Source organism: Palaemon carinicauda, chromosome 6, assembly GCF_036898095.1.
Source record: "Palaemon carinicauda isolate YSFRI2023 chromosome 6, ASM3689809v2, whole genome shotgun sequence".
NCBI classification, from domain to species: domain Eukaryota; kingdom Metazoa; phylum Arthropoda; class Malacostraca; order Decapoda; family Palaemonidae; genus Palaemon; species Palaemon carinicauda.
The window spans coordinates 164,201,552-164,223,316 of NC_090730.1; the positions used below are offsets into that span (position 1 = coordinate 164,201,552).

Consider the following 21,765-nt stretch of genomic DNA (forward strand, 5'->3'; position numbering starts at 1 on the left):
GGGATTCCTCTGGTGGGAATTGGATTCATACGTTCCCCTTCCGAAGGAGGCTCCCACCTCTAGCCTCTGCTCAGCAATTTTCCTGCTTGCGTGAGAACTCCCTCCACGACACAATCTACTCTTACAGTCACATATGAACATCTTTCTCAAAGCCATAGCTTTTCTGCGACTTCACGCCTGGAGACTATCCAGCTCATCCTCTCTCAGAGTGCCCTTTCTGCAACAAGTTGCAAAGAGGATGCCCAGAAACCCGAATAAATTTTTGGCTTCGGTCTCCCAGGCCAAGTGGTCTTCTATGGTTAGGATCGTGGAAGGGTTACCTCTCCCCTCGATGCCACTATTCCAGCAATCGTGGAGTTCCTCATTTACCTTCAGGAGGAAAGCTGTTCTCAGTCTTGGCAATGAAAAGCCACTGCTCGTCCTTGAACGTCGCCTTTAGACTGAAAGGAATTAAACTTGAATCTATAACGACATTGTCTCTCTTCATACAGAGTTTCGAGCCTACCTGCCCTCAGTCATGGTTTGCTTCCTTCGGTCCCCAAGGGTACCTCCAACGGCCCAGGACTCCAAGCAGCAGATTTTCACCTGACCTTGAAGACAGGTCTCATGCTTGTGTTGGCCTCAGCCAAGAGTCGGTGTACCCCGTGGGCTGTCCTCAACGTCTCACTCAACTAGGTTCCTGGCAGCTTGTACCCCAGATTCAAGCTCTTCAGATTGGGAGGCCCTCGTAGAATGTCGGCTACTATGGCGGGGAAGAACTTGAGGCACACCTCAAGGAAACTACAGGAGCTTGCCCCCCAAGTGTCAGCATTCTTCGTCAGCCCAAGGAAGGTCAAGAGAAGAATCACCAAGAACAAGTTCTTGGCTTGGATTCGCAAGGTCATGGACCAAGCATTGAATCCTGAGCCTTCTCCTCAGAGGAAACCCATAACGTTAGAAGCAGGAGTACACCCCTAGCATTTATGAAAACTACTGTGACGCGGGCCTTGTCAGCTGCCATGTGAAAGCGTCAAATGACCTTCACCACCCACTTCCTGCAAGACATGACCCACAGGAACATGGAGACGTTCTCCGTTGATCCTGTGGTGGCTACACAATAAATGGTTTAAAACACCTTGAGCTCCGTGTTGGACAAGTAGCAGATGGGGAGGGCAGAGTTTAACCATGGTTAAGTCTGAGATGAATGCCAAAGAATGACTGGCTCTTTCTGTCTCTCATCTTCCCCCCTGCATGTTTACAGCACCTACGGTACTCTGCAAAGCTGTTCTCTACTATCTGTCAGTAGAACTATTTCCCTTGTGTAAGCGGGCATAGAGAATATACTTGTTACGCCCCCATACCTACTGGCGAAGTGGGATTGGGTAACGTTTATGGTTGATTCTAAGATTCCTACATTTCTGAGAATCTTACCTAGACTTCACACACTGCTAGTATCACACATTCACACAGATTACCCAGGCCACTAACCGTGCATTGCAGGAATTGTTGGGCAAGGTGTCAGGATTTCGACTTGTTACATGCCCTGCACATACAGGAAAACCTGTTCCATTTGGTTCGATCTTCCACCCTCCTTAGAAGCGAGTCATTCCCTATAAGTAGTGAAGGTTTGTATTTAGTGTCAGAACAAATGACAAATTTGGAAATAATTTGTATTTTTCCTAACTAAACAAACCTGTAGCTAATACACATTGGCCTGCCATCACCTGTCCCCAAGAAGTCCTGCCTGCAATAAAAGCTTCACCAAAAGTATAATCCTTATAAATAGCTACATGTTTGTCTAGTTAGGAAAAATACAAATTACTTCTGACATTTTTCACTTTATGCCATATTCATAAAATAGTGTATCTTGTTGCATATTACAGTATTCAGACATGCAGTGTATAAATGAAATTTTTATTATCAACAGCTCTAGGTGGTGTTGGCCTTACCAGACTCCTCAAGCTCCCACCTTTTGACAACCCTCAGAAGAACGCTGTTAGCTAACGGGTAATAATCAGAGAAGGGGCTTCTTCTAATTCTAATATACAGTAGCTGTAAATTGATATTTTCTTAAGCATTACTTAATTTAGAATTGTGGATAGTTTACTTGTAAATAAATTTTTAACATGTTTGTAAATGTAAATTGCATGAAAGGATAAAATATCAATGACACTCTAAACGAACTTTGTAACTTTTATTTTGTTTCCATGATAATTGAGGTCCTTTTCATGCAGTCAACGTCATTACTGTATTATATACTTTGCAGTACAAAACCAGGTTTGAAAAATGGGATGGGTCACTTTATTGTTTTCTAATTAGGTAATAGGATAAAAGTTGTTCTGCCTCAAATGTGACCCTGATTATTATACAGGGGAAAATATCAGAACATACAAAAATAAGTTATAGAATCTAAGCAGGATTTCACATACAGGTAGTATTACCATTTATATGATAAAGGTAAATATTCCCCATGGGTGATGTGGAACACTGGTTTCTGCAATTATAATCTCCATACCATGCTGACTAGTAAACATGTAAGCATAACATGCAGTACAATATTTGTGTGTATGTAAAATACTTATTCAGTTGCAAAGAAGCCCATGTACTTTTAACACATGGTAATGCATCCGTTCGACGATCCATTTCCGGTAATCTTCAGAGCAAACATCATCAAAACATGATTAAAGATCAACACGATGATGATGATAAGCAAGATATTGTGGTCATCTAGAATGAAACCTTAGGGAACTCTCAAGTCGAAACTTGTTAGCGACCAACTTTCCCTAATTTGGTATCAGTCTTGGGATTAGCTGTAATATTCTGAACAGATACTATACACTCGTTTATTCGGGTCTGAAGCTCACGTAGGTCATGGATGTACATTAGTCGCAATGCCTTTCCGGCATTATTCAAGACATAATCTCCAGTGTCAAAACCTAAATCAGCCTCAAAGATGGGATACGGCTTGCCCTGGAAAGGAGAAGTTGCTATTAAAACTAGCAATACACTAATCAAATAAGAAAAAGAAAAAAAAAAAAAAAACTTGCACTAATACTGTATATCAAACTATATAGCAGATATCAAACCCTAATAAATTAATATTAAACAATAATACAATAAAGTTTAATTAGTAATGGAATTAATAGAGAATATTCGAGAAATCTATTATTCATGTACAACTTAGATTGATAAGATTACAAATTCGGTTGATAGGGAGGCAGATATAATTGCGGTTCCAGGTGTTGAGGTGCCAGTGATGGGAGATGAGAATGAGAGAGAGATTACAATAGAGGAAGTGAGGAGAGCACTAGATGAAACGAGAGTAGGAAAAGCATCGGGTATGGATGGTGTGAAAGCTGAGATGTTGAAGGAAGGGGGGTGTGACTGTACTTGAATGGTTGGTGAGATTGTTTAATGTGTGTTTTGTGTTGTCAATGGTACCAGTATATTGGGTCTGTGCATGTATTGTACCACTATATAAGGGTAAGGGAGATGTGCATGAGTGTTGTAATTCAAGAGGTATTAGTTTGTTGAGTGTAGTTGGAAAAGTGTATGGTAGAATACTGATTAATAGGATTAAGGATAAAACAGAGAATGCAATCTTGGAAGTACAGGGTGGTTTTAGAAGAGGTAGGGGTTGTATGAATCAGATTTTTACAGTTAGGCAGATATGCGAGAAATATTTAGCAAAAGGTAAGGAGGTGTATGTTGCGTTTATGGATCTGGAGAAAGCATATGATAGAGTTGATAGGGAAGCAATGTGGAATGTGATGAGGTTATATGGAGTTGGTGGAAGGTTGTTGCAAGCAGTGAAAAGTTTCTACAAAGGTAGTAAAGCATGTGTTAGAATAGGAAAGGAGGTGAGCGATTGGTTTCCGGTGAGAGTGGGGCTGAGACAGGGATGTGTGATGTCGCCCTGGTTGTTTAACTTGTATGTTGATGGAGTGGTGAGAGAGGTGAATGCTAGAGTGCTTGGACGAGGATTAAAACTGTTAGGCGAGAATGATCATGAATGGGAGGTAAATCAGTTGTTGTTTGCGGATGATACTGTACTGGTAGCAGACACAGAAGAGAAGCTTGACCGACTAGTGACAGAATTTGGAAGGGTGTGTGAGAGAAGGAAGTTGAGAGTTAATGTGGGTAAGAGTAAGGTTATGAGATGTACGAGAAGGGAAGGTGGTGCAAGGTTGAATGTTATGTTGAATGGAGAGTTACTTGAGGAGGTGGATCAGTTTAAGTACTTGGGGTCTGTTGTTGCAGCAAATGGTGGAGTGGAAGCAGATGTACGTCAGAGAGTGAATGAAGGTTGCAAAGTGTTGGGGGCAGTTAAGGGAGTAGTAAAAAATAGAGGATTGGGCATGAATGTAAAGAGAGTTCTATATGAGAAAGTGATTGTACCAACTGTGATGTATGGATCGGAGTTGTGGGGAATGAAAGTGATGGAGAGACAGAAATTGAATGTGTTTGAGATGAAGTGTCTGAGGAGTATGGCTGGTGTATCTCGAGTAGATAGGGTTAGGAACGAAGTGGTGAGGGTGAGAACGGGTGTAAGAAATGAGTTAGCGGCTAGAGTGGATATGAATGTGTTGAGGTGGTTTGGCCATGTTGAGAGAATGGAAAATGGCTGTCTGCTAAAGAAGGTGATGAATGCAAGAGTTGATGGGAGAAGTACAAGAGGAAGGCCAAGGTTTGGGTGGATGGATGGTGTGAAGAAAGCTCTGGGTGATAGGAGGATAGATGTGAGAGAGGCAAGAGAGCCTGCTAGAAATAGGAATGAATGGCAAGCGATTGTGACGCAGTTCCGGTAGGCCCTGCTGCTTCCTCCGGTGCCTTAGATGACCGCGGAGGTAGCAGCAGTAGGGGACTCAGCAGTATGAAGCTTCATCTGTGGTGGAAATGTGGGAGGTTGGGCTGTGGCACCCTAGCAGTACCAGCTGAACTCGGCTGAGTCCCTGGTTAGGCTGGAGGAACGTAGAGAGTAGAGGTCCCCTTTTTGTTTTGTTTCTTGTTGTTGTCGGCTACCCCCCAAAATTGGGGGAAGTGCCTTTGGTATATGTATGTGACAAATTCGGTTCACAGCTAAAATAGGTAATGCTTTTGTAATGAGTAACGCTGTTGTAGGCATAGAATTTACATTATGAATTGAAGTGCTTTCATCTCCAAGTTTTGGCAATGCCTTTATTTAAGTACTTGGTGTTTTAAGCACATACACCTTGATACTCTTCAGCATCCTAAGATATCTTAATATGTTCGTGGTTTTCTTGTCAATCAGCATCCTAAAAAGTCTGAATGAAGGAAAGGCATGAAATTATATTCCTTGTTATTTAGTAACTTACAGAATATGTTGATGTTAAATGTAGTGTCCCTTAAAACTCAATAGGATTGATCTTTTACTGCCATGTACACAAAACAAAATATGATCTAGCTCTCATTAACTCAACCCATCATAATTTTCTACAGACCTTTAAGGCTAAGTTGTTCAACCTCATTCAGTTTTTTACACAAAGAACAAACTCCTATTATACTAGACATATCCCAAAATGTTGATCCAATAGCCAAGAAATTAAAGTTATTGGAAATAAAATCATTATTATAAGTATAAAATAGTTTAACCAACACCAATTTACAATCCTATAATGTACACTAGTTCCAAAGGGGCCAACAAATATTTTCATCTTTAATCAGGATTGATATACATTTCTATGAAAACTGCAGCAGACATGTGATGTTGAATTCCTGATAGGTTACATGGGCCAGATAAAATGCAGTACTAACATACAATAACATACATAGGAAGAATTGGTTCCAAGGTACTTTTGTTTCTAAAAATAAGCAAGTTATTCTCAAAAACAACTAAAGGTAAGTAATGTCACTCTGAAATTTACAATAAAATTATACTGGACATTTATCAAACACCTCCACCTTCTCCTTGATAAAAAATTGATGTAGGTCAATAAGTTACAACACCTATATGCCATAGGATGAAGCTAAAGTGAATAACACTACAGGTTTTATGATAGTGTTGGGTTACAAATTTATTGATGTCAAATGAATCAACGCTTCAGGTGAGCTTGGAACACCCTAAATGAAGCACAGAATAAAGCTGACAAGGGAGTGAAAAACCTTTGTTGTGGTCCTGAGAAGTATAAGAGCATTTCTGCTACGTGGGAAATATTGAATGCAATGCAGGAGTTAAGAAGGCAGTAAGAAAAGAGTAGCTATATAAAGGATGAAATGGAGTGACCGAAGCCAACTGGTAAATAAAAAGGTAGAGTCCCAATAGTAATATTATTGGCTAGAGTTCTGTTGGAAAATCAATGATGTATGAGGAAGTATCCAACAGCTGTGATATCAAGAGCCTGGAAAACAGCCTAAGGTCTCAAAGATTGAGCTGTATTAGGCATGTAGTAAGGTTAGGAACAGCTGATCACAATAGCAGCAGACCTCAAAGAAGTGAAATCCTGCAACATAGGTAAGGAGATGATGATAAATGAATGTGTGAAATTTAGGACATAATGAGAGATGAGGACCTAGACCTGATATGAGTTCAAGCAGTGTGTGGAGAGACCTCATGTCAGGTAGAGCAAGGAGAGAAATCATTAAGCACCTAACCCTACAGAGGGAAACTCATTGTAAAAACACTTGATGACACTAATTGCATAATTTCTGTATAAAAAGAATCCCTTTAATGCTGTTAAAACCACTCAACCCTGGGATCATTTAATCGCCCAATTAGGAATAAAATTGAAAAAAACTATACGAATCCACTATTTGAGGCATCAGTAATAGCTAAAACATTCTCTAAGGTATTTAAAATAATCTAGAATTGAGAAACTTCCGTAAATGAATCCAGAGAGAAAATGAAGTCATTGAAAGGAGACTATCAACATAGCCTTATACCAGAATATTATAGAGTGCCATTGAAAGGAGACTATCAACATAGCCTTATACCAGAAAATTATCGAGTGCCTTAGAAATAACCAGATTTTGCACAAAAATTCTCCAAGTACTTTAGGAAAGATTTTGAAGTTTGAGTAAAGTAGGATATTTGTCCTGTTGATTTTATGTTGCAAAATTCATATTTATGATCAAAACAAAGGTTTTCAGATTCACACATTTTGGAAACCACAACTATGTTAGCATCCTCTTTTAAACACAAAGGAATGACTTTGATCGATATAAAACCTAGTGTGCTGGAAATTTAAAAGTTTACAAGCTTAGAAAATTATAATTATCTGTATTCATATTCAGTTCTAGAAAGCATTTATTCTAGTTGTAATCCATTGCTAATTAACCCTTTTACCCCCAGGCTACTTGGAAATTTCCAACCCTTAACCCCCAGGGGGTTATTTTTTTCCCAGCACATTTTGCATTATATTTTTTTTTAATTACTCTAACAGCCTTAATTTTTGTCATAGAGAGGTCAGGTTGGTCTCATTCTCTTGGAAAATGCCTGAATTTTCTCAAAAAATTATCAAAAATATGAAAAAAAAAATTTTATAGCATTTTTTTGCTAAGGCCGTACCGGTACGTCCATGGGGGTAAAGGGATGGCTTTTGTGAAACGTACCAGTATGTCCTTTGGGGGTAAAAGGGTTAAAAGTTACCAGACAATAGCTTACCTGATGTACAAATTCGCCAGGATTTTGTAAAGCTTCTGCGGACAGCCTAGTCCGTATAAGTTTACTAACAGCTTTTAAAGTTACGAGATGATCAGCGTGTGGCGTTATATTCAATTGCTTCGCTAGGTTATTCACACCATCTGAAAAGTAAAGTTTTTGAGATTGAGGTACTGCACAATATTCCAAATTGTGGTTAGTTAATGATAACTAGAACGTAACAATAGCATAGCTGTAAGGCTGAAAATGGTCTATCATATCTTACTACAGTATACATTATGCAGAGAATACTGATGACAAATTTGGAGATAATTTGTATTTTTCCCAACTAGCTGAACTCGGTTGAGTCCCTTGTTAGGCTGGGAGGAACGTAGAGAGTAGAGGTCCCCCCCCCTTTTTTTTTTTTCATTTGTTGATGTCGGCTACCCCCCAGAATTGGGGGAAGTGCCTTGGTATATGTATGTATGCATGTACAAACCTGAGTCTTTTACATAGAATACAATATCAGTGAAGCTGGAGAATGCGACAGTTAAACTTTTATAATGAGGTGTAGACAGCTGGCCGGGAGCGGGGAAGCCCCATCGCCCTGCCTGCTCACCAAGCACTCGCTTGGATTGCAGCTGGGACTTTCTAGGAGGTAGGTAATGGCGGGAAAGTATGAATAAAGGACTCAGGTTCGTAGAGTTATGAACAATACAAATGAGTCATTTGTTCTGCCACAAATACAAACCCTCATCCTTTACATAGTATGACTCATCCTTCAGTGGGAGAAAGTATCTATTCCAACTGGTTAGGTACTTATCTCAAGCTACCAAAAATTCGGATCCTTATAAGTGGGGCCGAGTTAAGGTTCTTTACACCTCATGCACTGGTGGTTTAGCAATACCAGCAGTTCCATGGCCTGTGCAACAAAGAATGCAGAGCAGTAAATCTCAGTGTAGTTACAATGAGGCACATATATGTCCATGGGTTTGCCTGGTCACACCACTCACCCCTCGTAAGGAGTGTGAGGAGTGACACTTCTATATTATAAGAAAGCTACAGACTACAGTAAGTGAGGACTTACCTGCAAGCGAATCTATTCCAATGCAGTGCCCCAAGATAGGGGGAGATGAAAGAAAATGAAAAGGGCTAATCAATCTTCACTTTTATCCCAGTCTGACATGTAACTCCCATCCTCAAGCCAAAGATAATAGTCCTGTGAGAGGAGACGAAGCAGCTTTACCACCAGCTGTGTAGCCCCTACAGCCTCTAACAAAAAGGTGTTTAGGAACCTGTGGGTTGATTCCCAGTCGTAACAGGCAGTAAATGTGGTTTGTGGTTTCCAGACACCTACCTGGAGTACCTGCACCAGAGAGATTCTTACGGAATGCCAGGGTCATGTCGACTCCTCTAATGAGTAGTCAATAACTTTCCTTAGCCAAGATCATATTTTTAGTAACCTTCCTGGCTCTCCCCATGCTGACGAATAGGTGCTGTAGGTACGGTCGAGTGCACTTTACAACTTGAAGCTAAGAAAACCTGTGATCAGGACCTGACAGATTCTGGGTTTTAGATTCAAATTCAGACACGAAGGAGAATGATACCTGTCTGCAGCACTCAGTATGAGCGACGCTAAAGGAGATACCCTGAAACTTGGTCACTCGTTTGGAAGAGGCTAAGGCAAGCAAGAAAACCATTTTAAGGGTAAGGTTCCTGTTTGAAGCAAGCCTCAACAGTTCATAAGGTGTCCTCTTAAGGAACCGACTTTAGTAACGACTTAGGGCGGTGATCTCACTTCTTTCAGAGGACAGGACTGTTCAAGACTCCATATGAGGATAGTGAGTTCCACCAAGGAGGGCTGAGCAATAACCCTTTCACTGCTGATACCGAGCAGGGCTTTTCCCTTCAGAGGGTAAGTAAAATTCAGCTATACTGTACAGGGAATAGTGGCTACGAGAGGAGAAACACCCTTCCTATGGCACCAACCACATAGGATTCACTTGGCCTGATACACAGAAGTTGAAGATCTCTGGAGATATCCTGCCATCTCTCACGCCACTTTGCTAGAACACCCTTTCTCTGGGAGAAGATGCTGGATAACCACGTGAGAAGCCGTAGAAATTCCGAGCTGTGAAATATCTGGGCATTTGGTTGACACAACAGGTCGGGGAAAGGAGGTAATTTTCTGTCTCTCTATTGGAAGACGTAGACAAAATGGGTGCCGTTCTACTTTGGGCCATTTCAGGGCTACTAGTTATATTGACAATGGGAGTGGACTGGACTCTGTTCAAGATACTCATTATCAGGCACAACTGCAGAAGAACATAAATGTTGAGACTATCCCAAGGGCGTTGGAAGGTACAGTATCCCCAAATGCTGCGTCCAGGTCTGGCAGCAGTGAGCAGTATACTTCACTGTATCGGAAGCTTCCAATTTACAGCGTTGACTGTCGGGGAATTCCACAAAGTCAGGATCCAATTCACTATCTGAGGAAGAAACGACCATTCTGACCCAACGGTCTACGTCTCTCTGCTCAGCTAGTCCGCCATAAAGCTCTTCTTTGCCTGGACTAAAGTGATAGCTCGAGTTTAGCACTGCCCACTCATGAATTTCTACTGCTATCTAGCAATGCTGCAAAGAAACCATACCACTTTGTTTTTCACGTATGCAACTCCGGTGGTGTTGTCACTAATCAGCGGCACTAAGTGCCCGGTCAAAGAGAGCAACAGTGTTGGGGTGCAAAGAGAATCTCTCGATGCTCAATGCTCCTGGTTAGTCCATTGTCGCAACACTAGGTGGTGTGGGAGGTAGGCTCCCCGTCCTTCTCTAAAAACCTAGTTAGCCAACTGGTTTGCCGACTGGTGGCATATTTACATTTACTGACTCTTGAACTATGTTGGCTATAATTCAGAATGGCAGTGTATGACAGCGGAATCTTTGTTGCACTTTCTATGGTAACAGTAGAGGGAGAGCACCAATTCATTGAAGTGTCACTTTGAATAATAATATGAAGGCTGAAATGACAGAAATTCTATGTACATATAATCTTTTATCATTTATCAATCTTAATTCAAGATAACTACATTTCAGCTGATGGGTATCAGATTGCTTTTCTTTTTCAATTTAACATACTGCACTCATTCTGTTTCCATCTAATATCTTTATAAAACATAACTACTGTACCTTACTTAAATTTGAAGGCTATGATTAAGATTAAGATATTCACTTTTACGTTAGTAATTATAAGTCAACTATAAATAGAGAAGCATCTGTATTTACATAAAGTCTTTATATCACCTCTTACCTTCAGGAACAAAAGGGCTTTCATATGAAAGTGATTTTTGGGGGTTTTATCAAAGTGATAGCTAAATCTATTCCTTCTTCAAGGGAATAGCACACGAATTATGGGTAGAACCATTGAAATATGTTATTTTCATTAGTAAAATAAATTTTTGAATATACTTACCCGATGATCATATAGCTGTCAGCTCTGCTGCCCGACAGAAAAACCTACGGGCGGAATACGCCAGCGATCGCTATACAGGTGGGGGTGTACATCAACAGCGCCATCTGTCAAGTAGGTACTCAAGTACTCGATGTCAACACAGAACCAATTTTCTCCTCGGTCCACTGGGTCTCTATTGGGGAGGACGGGTGGGTCCTTTAATTTATGATCATCGGGTAAGTATATTCAAAAATTTATTTTACTAATGAAAATAATATTTTTCAATATTAAACTTACCCGATGATCATATAGCTGATTCACACCCAGGGGGGTGGGTAGAGACCAGCATTACATGTTGACATTATTATGAGCTAAGTATTCCGTATTTCATTTTAGCAGTTATTCAAAATAACAAACATAAAATAAATAAGTACCTGGTAAGGAAGTCGACTTGAACAATTACTCTGCCTTTTTAAGTACGTCTTCCTTACTGAGCCTCGCGATCCTCATAGGATGCTGAGCGACTCCTAGGAGCTGAAGTATGAAGGGTTGCAACCCATACTAAAGGTCCTCATCAAAACCTCTAATCTAGGCGCTTCTCAAGAAATGACTTTGACCACCCGCCAAATCAAGTAGGATGCGAAAGGCTTCTTAGCCTTCCGGACAACCCAAAAACAATAATAAAACATTTCAAGAGAAAGATTAAAAAAGGTTATGGAATTAGGGAATTGTAGTGGTCGAGCCCTCACCACTACTGCACTCGTTGCTACGAATGGTCCCAGAGTGTAGCAGTTCTCGTAAAGAGACTGGACATTCTTAAGATAAAAGACGCGAACACTGATTTGCTTTTCCAATAGGCTGCGTCGTATATACTTTGCAGAGATCTATTTTGTTTAAAGGCCACGGAAGTTGCGACAGCTCTAACTTCGTGTATCCTTACCTTCAGCAAAGCTTGGTCTTCCTCATTCAGATGGGAATGAGCTTCTCGTATTAACAGTCTGATAAAATAGGATAAAGCATTCTCTGACATAGGCAAAGATGGATTCTTAACTGAACACCATAAAGCTTCAGACGGGCCTCGTAAAGGTTTTTAAATAGAACTTAAGAGCTCTTACAGGACATAATACTCTTTCTAGTTCATTTCCAACCATACGATAAGTTTGGAATATCGAACGATATTGGTCAAGGCCGAGAAGGCAGCTCGTGTTTGGCTAGAAAACCAAGTTGTAGAACATGTAGCCGTTTCGGATGAGAATCCGATGTTCTTGCTGAAGGCATGAATCTCACTGACTCTTTTAGCTGTGGTTAAGCATATCAGGAAAAGTGTCTTAAAGGTGAGATCTTTCAGGGAGGCTGATTGAAGCGGTTCGAACCTGTCTGACATAAGGAATCTTAGTACCACGTCTAAATTCCAACCAGGTGTAACCAAACGACGCTCCTTCGTGGTCTCAAAAGACTTAAGGAGGTCCTGTAGATCTTTATTGTTGGAAAGATCTAGGCCTCTGTGACGGAAGACTGATGCCAACATGCTTCTGTAACCCTTGATAGTGGGAGCTGAAAGAGATTGTTCTTTCCTCAGATATAAGAGAAAGTCAGCTATTTGAGTTACAGAGGTACTGGTCGAGGATACGGATACTGACTTGCACCAGTTTCGGAAGATTTCCCACTTCGATTGGTAGATTCTAAGGGTGGATGTTCTCCTTGCTCTAGCAAACGCTCTGGTTGCCTCCTTCGAAAAGCCTCTAGCTCTCGAGAGTCTTTCGATAGTCTGAAGGCAGTCAGACGAAGAGCGTGGAGGCCTTGGTGTACCTTCTTTACACGTGGCTGACGTAGAAGGTCCACCCTTAGGGGAAGTGTTCTGGGAACGTCTACTAGCCATCGAAGTACCTCGGTGAGTCATTCTCTCGCGGGCCAGAGGGAAGCAACTAGCGTCAACCTTGTCCCTTCGTGAGAGGCGAACTTCTGCAGTACAGTACCTTGTTGACAATCTTGAACGGAGGGAATGCATATAGATCTAGATGTGACCAATCTAGTAGAAAGGCATCTATATGAACTGCTGCTGGGTCCGGGATTGGTGAGCAAAATATTGGGAGCCTCTTGGTCATCGAGGTTGCGAAGAGATCTATGGTTGGCTGGCCCCAGGTGGCCCAAAGTCTCTTGCATACATCCTTGTGGAGGGTCCATTCTGTTGGAATTATTTGTCCCTTCCGAATGAGACAATCTGCTATGACATTTAAGTTGCCTTGGATGAACCTCGTTACTAGTGAAAAGTCTAGACCTTTTGACCAGGTGAGGAGGTCCCTTGCGATCTCGTACCATGTCAGAGAGTAGGTCCCTCCTTGCTTGGAGATGTACGTCAAAGCCGTGTGTTGTCCGAGTTCACCTCCACCACTTTGCCTTGAAGGAGAGACCTGAAGCTTTTCCAGGTCAGACGTACTGCCAGTAGCTTCTTGCAGTTGAAATGCATTGTCCTTTGACTCGAGTTCCATAATCCCGAGCATTCCCTACCGTCTAATGTCGCACCCCAGCCTACGTCCGATGCGTCCGAGAAGAGAACGTGGTTGGGAGTCTGAACAGTCAGGGGAAGACCCTTTCTAAGGTTGATATAGTCCTTTCACCAAGTCAGACCAGACTTTATCTTTCCGGAAACCGGGATCGAGACCGCTTCTAGCGTCTTGTCCTTTTTCCAGTGAAAAGTTAGATGGTATAGAAGAGGACGGAGGTGTAGTCTTCCTAGTGACACAAATTGAACCACGGATGACAGTGTCCTAACCAGACTCATCCACAGCCTGACAGGGCAGCGTTCCTTCTTCAGCATCTTCTGGATGGATAGCAGGGCTGGGGGTAGATCGTCTTGTTCAGCAACGTCCTCATCAGAGGGTTCCTCATCCGAAACTGATGAGGAAACGGCAACGGAGTGGGCAACGTCTGACTCGCTGAATCCGGTCGCACTGGTGGATGCGTGACGGAGCCGGACGCAATATCATGGTACTGCTGCACAGTCTGTGAAATGTCAACAACCATGGGGACGCGAGGAAGTACAGCGTCAACCCGAAACTGTCTAGACTGTCTGGGTTGTGCAGTCAACACCCTACCGGGTTGCTGAGGTTGACGCACTGCATCACAACAAGTCACCTCTGCTGGTTGTTGAACGTCTTCTTAGTGACACACTTAACGTCAACAACCACCTCCGAGCGTCGCTTAACGTCAACGTGCGACTGGCAACCCACACTGGGTCGCATCGGTGGAGGAACCACCTCAACTGGCGGACGCGAGTAGGATACCTCAGCGTCAACAGGGCGCACAACCAACCGGTTGGAAGGTTGTTGGCCAGAAGGTTCTTCTCCGTATTAAGTCCTCTATCAAGGACACAAGCTTGGACTGCATGTCTTGCAGCAAAGCCCATTAGGGTCTACGGAAGCAGGTGTGGCAACAGATGGGGTTAGCGACTGAAGCGGAACCATTTACCATCCCTGGAAGCCTTGTTATGTGTGACATAATAGTACAGCAAAACTTCAAAGGCTCGACAAAAGTTGAGAAGTTGACCTGTAAACAACTGGAGCGTCTCCTGGCTATGCGCCTGGCCGAGTCTACCAGAATTGAGAAGTCTACCTGGGCAGAGGCATGAACTCCCAAGCTGAGAACTTCTCTCGTGTCCTATCAGACTCTCGCTCTATAAGCCAGATAAAAAGAAGGGAAATCAAAAGGCTGTATCCCTAAAACTCCTCCTGGTGCAAAAACCAGTCGCCTAGCCGACGTAACGCTCTCTAGGAGAGCGAGAGAGCACTAGCTTAACAACAATGGCTTCGAAGTAGCTAGGCCTAGTGTAAGTTCTGACGTGAGGCGAACGAGGAGCAGCAGTTACAAGATCCGGACGAAGATCCTTAAAAAATCATCATGATTTAATTAAAGTCCATAGGAGGCTAAGCAGCTTAAGGCTCCTCTCCAAATGACAGAGTCCTCAAAGGAATATCAGTAGGAGGGAGAACAGCACTTTCTCATCTACAGGAACCTTGTCCGAGAAAAGCTAGGTTATCTCAGTGAGGGTCTCACTGGTGCATTAGCAGCAGACCAGAAGGCAACGTTATGTAATGCTTGACAGTCTGTGAACTGTCAAAAACTGAACTGTCAACCACAACAGGTGCGTGAGGACATACAGCACTGGTGCATTAGCATACAGACCAGAAGGCAACGTTATGTAACTGCTTGACAGTCTGTGAACTGTCAAAAAACTGAACCTGCAAAGTGAAACCGTGATACACTCTCTCTCTATCGTAACGATAGAGCGCATGTTGAACGTCTGAACGTCAACAACTGCGTAGACTAAAAAACTAAACGTTAGTTCATCTTTGAAAACAGTACGAGACTATCAAAGAAATTCTTTCATAAAACATTAAATTTAAAAAGTTTTAAATTCTTTAAAGGTTAAATACGATATAACGGGCTCAACGTTGATTAACTTCGGTTCCAAGTTAGGACCGCCTACTAAAAGGAAAGGTCGCATATAAACAAAACAAAAATTTATTTTTATATGTTTATAATAAAAGGAAAGTTAATCGAAGAGGCCTAATAAAGGCGGAGAGATATAAAATATATAGATCTATAACGTGTTAAGCAAAATTACTAAAAACCTAAACACACTTCCGTCTAAGGGAAGGGTCGGCCATTTAAAAGTGAAAGAGAGTCCATACTCTCTTAGTCACCATAATTAAATCTATCCAAAACGAGTTCAAGTTTTGAAATGAAGATAAAACCCCTGCATAGCGAAAGCTCAAAACTGGAATAGTGTACTTCACCAAATAGTTGTGAAAACAAATCCAGTTAGTAACAGCGTATTTTAGTAGGTCTTGCCAGTGGCACGACAGAGAGAAAATTGGTTCTGTGTTGACATCGAGTACTTGAGTACCTACTTGACAGATGGCGCTGTTGATGTACACCCCCACCTGTATAGCGATCGCTGGCGTATTCCGCCCGTAGGTTTTTCTGTCGGGCAGCAGAGCTGACAGCTATATGATCATCGGGTAAGTTTAATATTGAAAAAATTAACTTTAATCATTTTCTAACTACCTTTTCTTCAGCACCTTCATAGCATTCTGGTTCTATTCTGTCTCTCATAGTCCTCTCTTACAACGTCTTTACGTTTAGCTCATCAATGCCTTGTCCTCCAGCTGACTTTAGCATACCCCTACTTACTACTCACAATCTTGAGACAGTTTCCACCCTTATTTCCCCAAAGGGCTCTTATACCCTATTCTGAGGTTTTCTTTCAGTTCTATGATCCCAACATTTTATCACTGACTTTTTTCATTCATAAGATTTTCTTAAGATAGCCCTGCCTCTCAACAATTCCATTAATTTACCTTAGCTTTTAAATCCAATGTCTAAATGTTCATCTCTTATACATTTTGTTTTCTTCTTTCTTTCTTCCATAATTTTGTTACCTTGAAATTTCCCCTTTCCCTATGGTATACTGAGATGCTGAATCTAACCCTTCCTGCTCTCTCTGTCTTTACCATTGACTCAAAAGCTATTATAAAAATTAATACATTGCACATGATTTACAATTTTCCTGGTATAACTCTAATAGCTCTAGTGACTTACCTCTAAACTCAGCACTCTGGAAATCAAGGGCATCAAGAGGGTTGGTGTTTACAACTTTTGGTGCAGCTTGATGTTTATTCTTCACATTATCTGATGTCTCTGATTTATATTTCTCCGCTGGAAAAAAAAAAATGAAATAAGCAAAACAAACAGTAAAATACAGTAATAACAACACAAAAGAACTCGATGAAGACAAAATGCTCACATATGAAAGTAACATTATGACATTAAGAGTGAACTTTTTACTTATCAAATATCAACCACTTACCATTATCTCCGTATTCAAACCTCACAGATAAACCGAGAAGCCAGTCCACTACTGCTGCTCTTTCATTAGGGCTTGCGGGACAGTTTAATTCTCCTAAGTATTTCTTATATGCAGTGGGCCAATCTTTTGAGTCTATAGCCTTGATTTCTCCTCGATCTTCGATTTTATAATGACGAATTTTCTGGTCTTCAAGCCACACTATAAGATCACGGAAACCTTTGTCATCTGTTGATTTAAAAAAAAATATGTTATTTTCATTAGTAAAATAAATTTTTGAATATACTTACCCGGTGATCATATAGCTGTCAGCTCTGCTGCCCGACAGAAAAACCTAAGGACAAAATACGCCAGCGATCGCTATACAGGTGGGGGTGTACATCAACAGCGCCATCTGTCGAGCAGGTACTCAAGTACTCCATGTCAACACAGAACCAATTTTCTCCTCTGCCCACTGGGTCTCTATTGGGGAGGAAGGGAGGGTCCTTTAATTTATGATCACCGGGTAAGTATATTCAAAAATTTATTTTACTAATGAAAATAACATTTTTCAATATTAAACTTAGCCGGTGATCATATAGCTGATTCACACCCAGGGGGGTGGGTAGAGACCAGCATTACATGTTGACATTATTATGAGCTAAGTATTTTGTAATTCATTTTAGCAGTTATTCAAAATAACAAACATAAAATAAATAAGTACCTGGTAAGGAAGTCGACTTGAACAATTACTCTGCCTTTTTAAGTACGTCTTCCTTACTGAGCCTCGCGATCCTCATAGGATGCTGAGCGACTCCTAGGAGCTGAAGTATGAAGGGTTGCAACCCATACTAAAGGACCTCATCAAAACCTCTAATCTAGGCGCTTCTCAAGAAATGACTTTGACCACCCGCCAAATCAAGTAGGATGCGAAAGGCTTCTTAGCCTTCCGGACAACCCAAAAACAATAATAAAACATTTCAAGAGAAAGATTAAAAAAGGTTATGGAATTAGGGAATTGTAGTGGTTGAGCCCTCACCCACTACTGCACTCGTTGCTACGAATGGTCCCAGAGTGTAGCAGTTCTCGTAAAGAGACTGGACATTCTTAAGATAAAAAGACGCGAACACTGAGTTGCTTTTCCAATAGGTTGCGTCGAATATACTTTGCAGAGATCTAATTTGTTTAAAGGCCACGGAAGTTGCGACAGCTCTAACTTCGTGTGTCCTTACCTTCAGCAAAGCTTGGTCTTCCTCATTCAGATGGGAATGAGCTTCTCGTATTAACAGTCTGATAAAATAGGATAAAGCATTCTTTGACATAGGCAAAGATGGATTCTTAACTGAACACCATAAAGCTTCAGACGGGCCTCGTAAAGGTTTTAAACAGAACTTAAGAGCTCTTACAGGACATAAGACTCTTTCTAGTTCATTTCCAACCATACGATAAGTTTGGAATATCGAACGATATTGGTCAAGGCCGAGAAGGCAGCTCGTGTTTGGCTAGAAAACCAAGTTGTAGAACATGTAGCCGTTTCGGATGAGAATCCGATGTTCTTGCTGAAGGTATGAATCTCACTGACTCTTTTAGCTGTGGCTAAGCATATCAGGAAAAGAGTCTTAAAGGTGAGATCTTTCAGGGAGGCTGATTGTAGCGGTTCGAACCTGTCTGACATAAGGAATCTTAGTACCACGTCTAAATTCCAACCAGGTGTAACCAAACGACGCTCCTTCGTGGTCTCAAAAGACTTAAGGAGGTCCTGTAGATCTTTATTGTTGGAAAGATCTAAGCCTCTGTGACGGAAGACTGATGCCAACATGCTTCTGTAACCCTTGATATTGGGAGCTGAAAGAGATCTTTCTTTCCTCAGATATAACAGAAAGTCAGCTATTTGAGTTACAGAGGTAATGGTCGAGGATACGGATACCGACTTGCACCAGTTTCGGAAGATTTCCCACTTCGATTGCTAGACTCTAAGGGTGGATGTTCTCCTTGCTCTAGCAATCGCTCTGGTTGCCTCCTTCGAAAAGCCTCTAGCTCTCGAGAGTCTTTCGATAGTCTGAAGGCAGTACCTTCTTTACGCGTGGCTGACGTAGAAGATCCACCCTTAGGGGAAGCGTTCTGGGAACGTCTACTAGCCATCGAAGTACCTCGGTGAGCCATTCTCTCGCGGGCCAGAGGGAAGCAACTAGCGTCAACCTCGTCCCTTCGTGAGAGGCGAACTTCTGCAGTACCTTGTTGACAATCTTGAACGGAGGGAATGCATATAGATCTAGATGTGACCAATCTAGTAGAAAGGCATCTATATGAACTGCTGCTGGGTCCGGGATTGGTGAGCAAAATATTGGGAGCCTCTTGGTCATCGAGGTTGCGAAGAGATCTATGGTTGGCTGGCCCCAGGTGGCCCAAAGTCTCTTGCAAACATCCTTGTGGAGGGTCCATTCTGTTGGAATTATTTGTCCCTTCCGACTGAGACAATCTGCCATGACATTCAAGTTGCCTTGGATGAACCTCGTTACTAGTGAAATGTCTAGACCTTTGACCAGGTGAGGAGGTCCCTTGCGATCTCGTACCATGTCAGAGAGTAGGTCCCTCCTTGCTTGGAGATGTACGCCAAAGCCGTGGTGTTGTCCGAGTTCACCTCCACCACTTTGCCTTGAAGGAGAGACCTGAAGCTTTTCCAGGTCAGACGTACTGCCAGTAGCTTCTTGCAGTGAAATGCATTGTCCTTTGACTTGAGTTCCATAATCCCGAGCATTCCCTACCGTCTAATGTCGCACCCCAGCCTACGTCCGATGCGTCCGAGAAGAGAACGTGGTTGGGAGTCTGAACAGTCAGGGGAAGACCCTCTCTAAGGTTGATATAGTCCTTTCACCAAGTCAGACCAGACTTTATCTTTCCGGAAACCGGGATCGAGACCGCTTCTAGCGTCTTGTCCTTTTTCCAGTGAAAAGCTAGATGGTATAGAAGAGGACGGAGGTGTAGTCTTCCTAGTGACACAAATTGATCCACGGATGACAGGGTCCCTACCAGACTCATCCACAGCCTAACTGGGCAGCGTTCCTTCTTCAGCATCTTCTGGATGGATAGCAGGGCTGGGGGTTGATCGACTTGTTCAGCAACGTCCTCATCAGAGGGTTCCTCATCCGAAACTGATGAGGAAACGGCAACGGAGTGGGCAACGTCTGACTCGCTGAATCCGGTCGCACTGGTGGATGCGTGACGGAGCCGGACGCAATATCATGGCACTGCTGCACAGTCTGTGAACTGTCAACAACCATGGGTGCGCGAGGAAGTACAGCGTCAACCCGAAACTGTCTAGACTGTCTGGGTTGTGCAGTCAACACCCTACCGGGTTGCTGAGGTTGACGCACTGCGTCACAACAAGTCACCTCTGCTGGTTGTTGAACGTCTTCCTAGTGACACTGAACGTCAACAACCACCTCCGAGCGTCGCTTAACGTCAACGTGCGACTGGCAACCCACACTGGGTCGCATCGGTGGAGGAACCACCTCAACTGGCAAACGCGAGTAGGATACCTCAGCGTCAACAGGGCGCACAACCCACCGGTTGGAAGGTTGTTGGCCAGAAGGTTCTTCTCCGTATTAAAGTCCTCTATCAAGGACACAAGCTTGGACTGCATGTCTTGCAGCAAAGCCTATTTAGGGTCTACGGGAGCAGGTGTGGCAACAGACGGGGTTAGCGACTGAGGCGGAACCATTTACCATCCCTGGAAGCCTTGTTATGTGTGACATAATAGTACAGCAAAACTTCAAAGGCTCGCAAAAGTTGAGAAGTTGACCTGTAAACAACTTGGAGCGTCTCCTGGCTAGGCGCCAGGGCGAGACTACCAGAATTGAGAAGTCTATCTGGGCAGAGGCATGAACTCCCAAGCCGAGAACTTCTCTCGTGTCCTATCAGACTCTCGCTCTATAAGCCAGTTTAAAAGAAGGGAAATCAAAGGCTGTATCCCTAAAACTCCTCCTGGTGCAAAAACCAGTCGCCTAGCCGACGTAACGCTCTCTAGGAGAGCGAGAGAGCACTAGCTTAACAACAACGGCTTCGAAGTAGCTAGGCCTAGTGTAAGTTCTGACGTTAGGCGAACGAGGAGCAGCAGTTACAAGATCCGGACGAAGATCCTTAAAAAATCATCATGATTTAATTAAAGTCCATAGGAGGCTAAGCAGCTTAAGGCTCCTCTCCAAATGACAGTCTCCTCAAAGGAATATCAGTAGGAGGGAGAACAGCACTTTCTCATCTACAGGAACCTTGTCCGAGAAAAGCTAGGTTATCTCAGTGAGGGTCTCACTGGTGCATTAGCAGCAGACCAGAAGGCAACGTTATGTAACTGCTTGACAGTCTGTGAACTGTCAAAAACTGAACTGTCAACCACAACAGGTGCGTGAGGACATACAGCACTGGTGCATTAGTAGCAGACCAGAAGGCAACGTCATGTAACTGCTTGACAGTCTGTGAACTGTCAAAAACTGAACTGTCAACCACAACAGGTGCGTGAGGACATACAGCACTGGTGCATTAGTAGCAGACCAGAAGGCAACTTCATGTAACTGCTTGATAGACTGTGAACTGTCAACAACTGAACTGTCAACCACAACGGGAGCGTGAGGACATACAGTGTTCACTCGAGACTACTTTGACTGTCTATACTGAGCAGTCAAAACAACTCTAGAATGCGGAGGTTGACGCACCGCGTCAAAACACGGCAGCTTAACTCCACCCTCCTGTTGTTGTGGTAGCACACGAACATCAACGGAGGGTTCCGTGCGTCTGTGAACGTCAGCATGCGTCTGGCAGGGTCGACTGCGCATGGGTGGAGGAGCTCTCACAGCTGGAGTGTGGGAGCAGGCAGCCTCAGCGTCAGCTGGGCGCACAACC

The 21,765-nt window shown here is 42.8% G+C and overlaps 2 protein-coding genes across 2 annotated transcripts in view; one reads left to right on the plus strand and one right to left on the minus strand.

The window, feature by feature from the left end:
- Window positions 1-2,162, plus strand: part of LOC137642780 (uncharacterized) — a 43,227-nt gene extending 41,065 nt beyond the window's left edge. Inside the window, exon 3 of the mRNA XM_068375631.1 lies at window positions 1,907-2,162. Coding sequence (XP_068231732.1) covers window positions 1,907-1,983 — 77 coding nt within the window. The 3' untranslated portion in view covers window positions 1,984-2,162. The remainder of the gene's footprint in view (window positions 1-1,906) is intronic.
- LOC137642779 (RNA transcription, translation and transport factor protein) overlaps window positions 2,160-21,765 on the minus strand; it is a 45,788-nt gene continuing 26,182 nt past the window's right edge. The window contains exons 2-5 of the mRNA XM_068375630.1: window positions 16,894-17,118; window positions 16,626-16,742; window positions 7,601-7,740; window positions 2,160-2,949 (exon numbers count right to left, since the gene is read on the minus strand). Coding sequence (XP_068231731.1) covers window positions 2,746-2,949; window positions 7,601-7,740; window positions 16,626-16,742; window positions 16,894-17,118 — 686 coding nt within the window. The 3' untranslated portion in view covers window positions 2,160-2,745. The remainder of the gene's footprint in view (window positions 2,950-7,600; window positions 7,741-16,625; window positions 16,743-16,893; window positions 17,119-21,765) is intronic.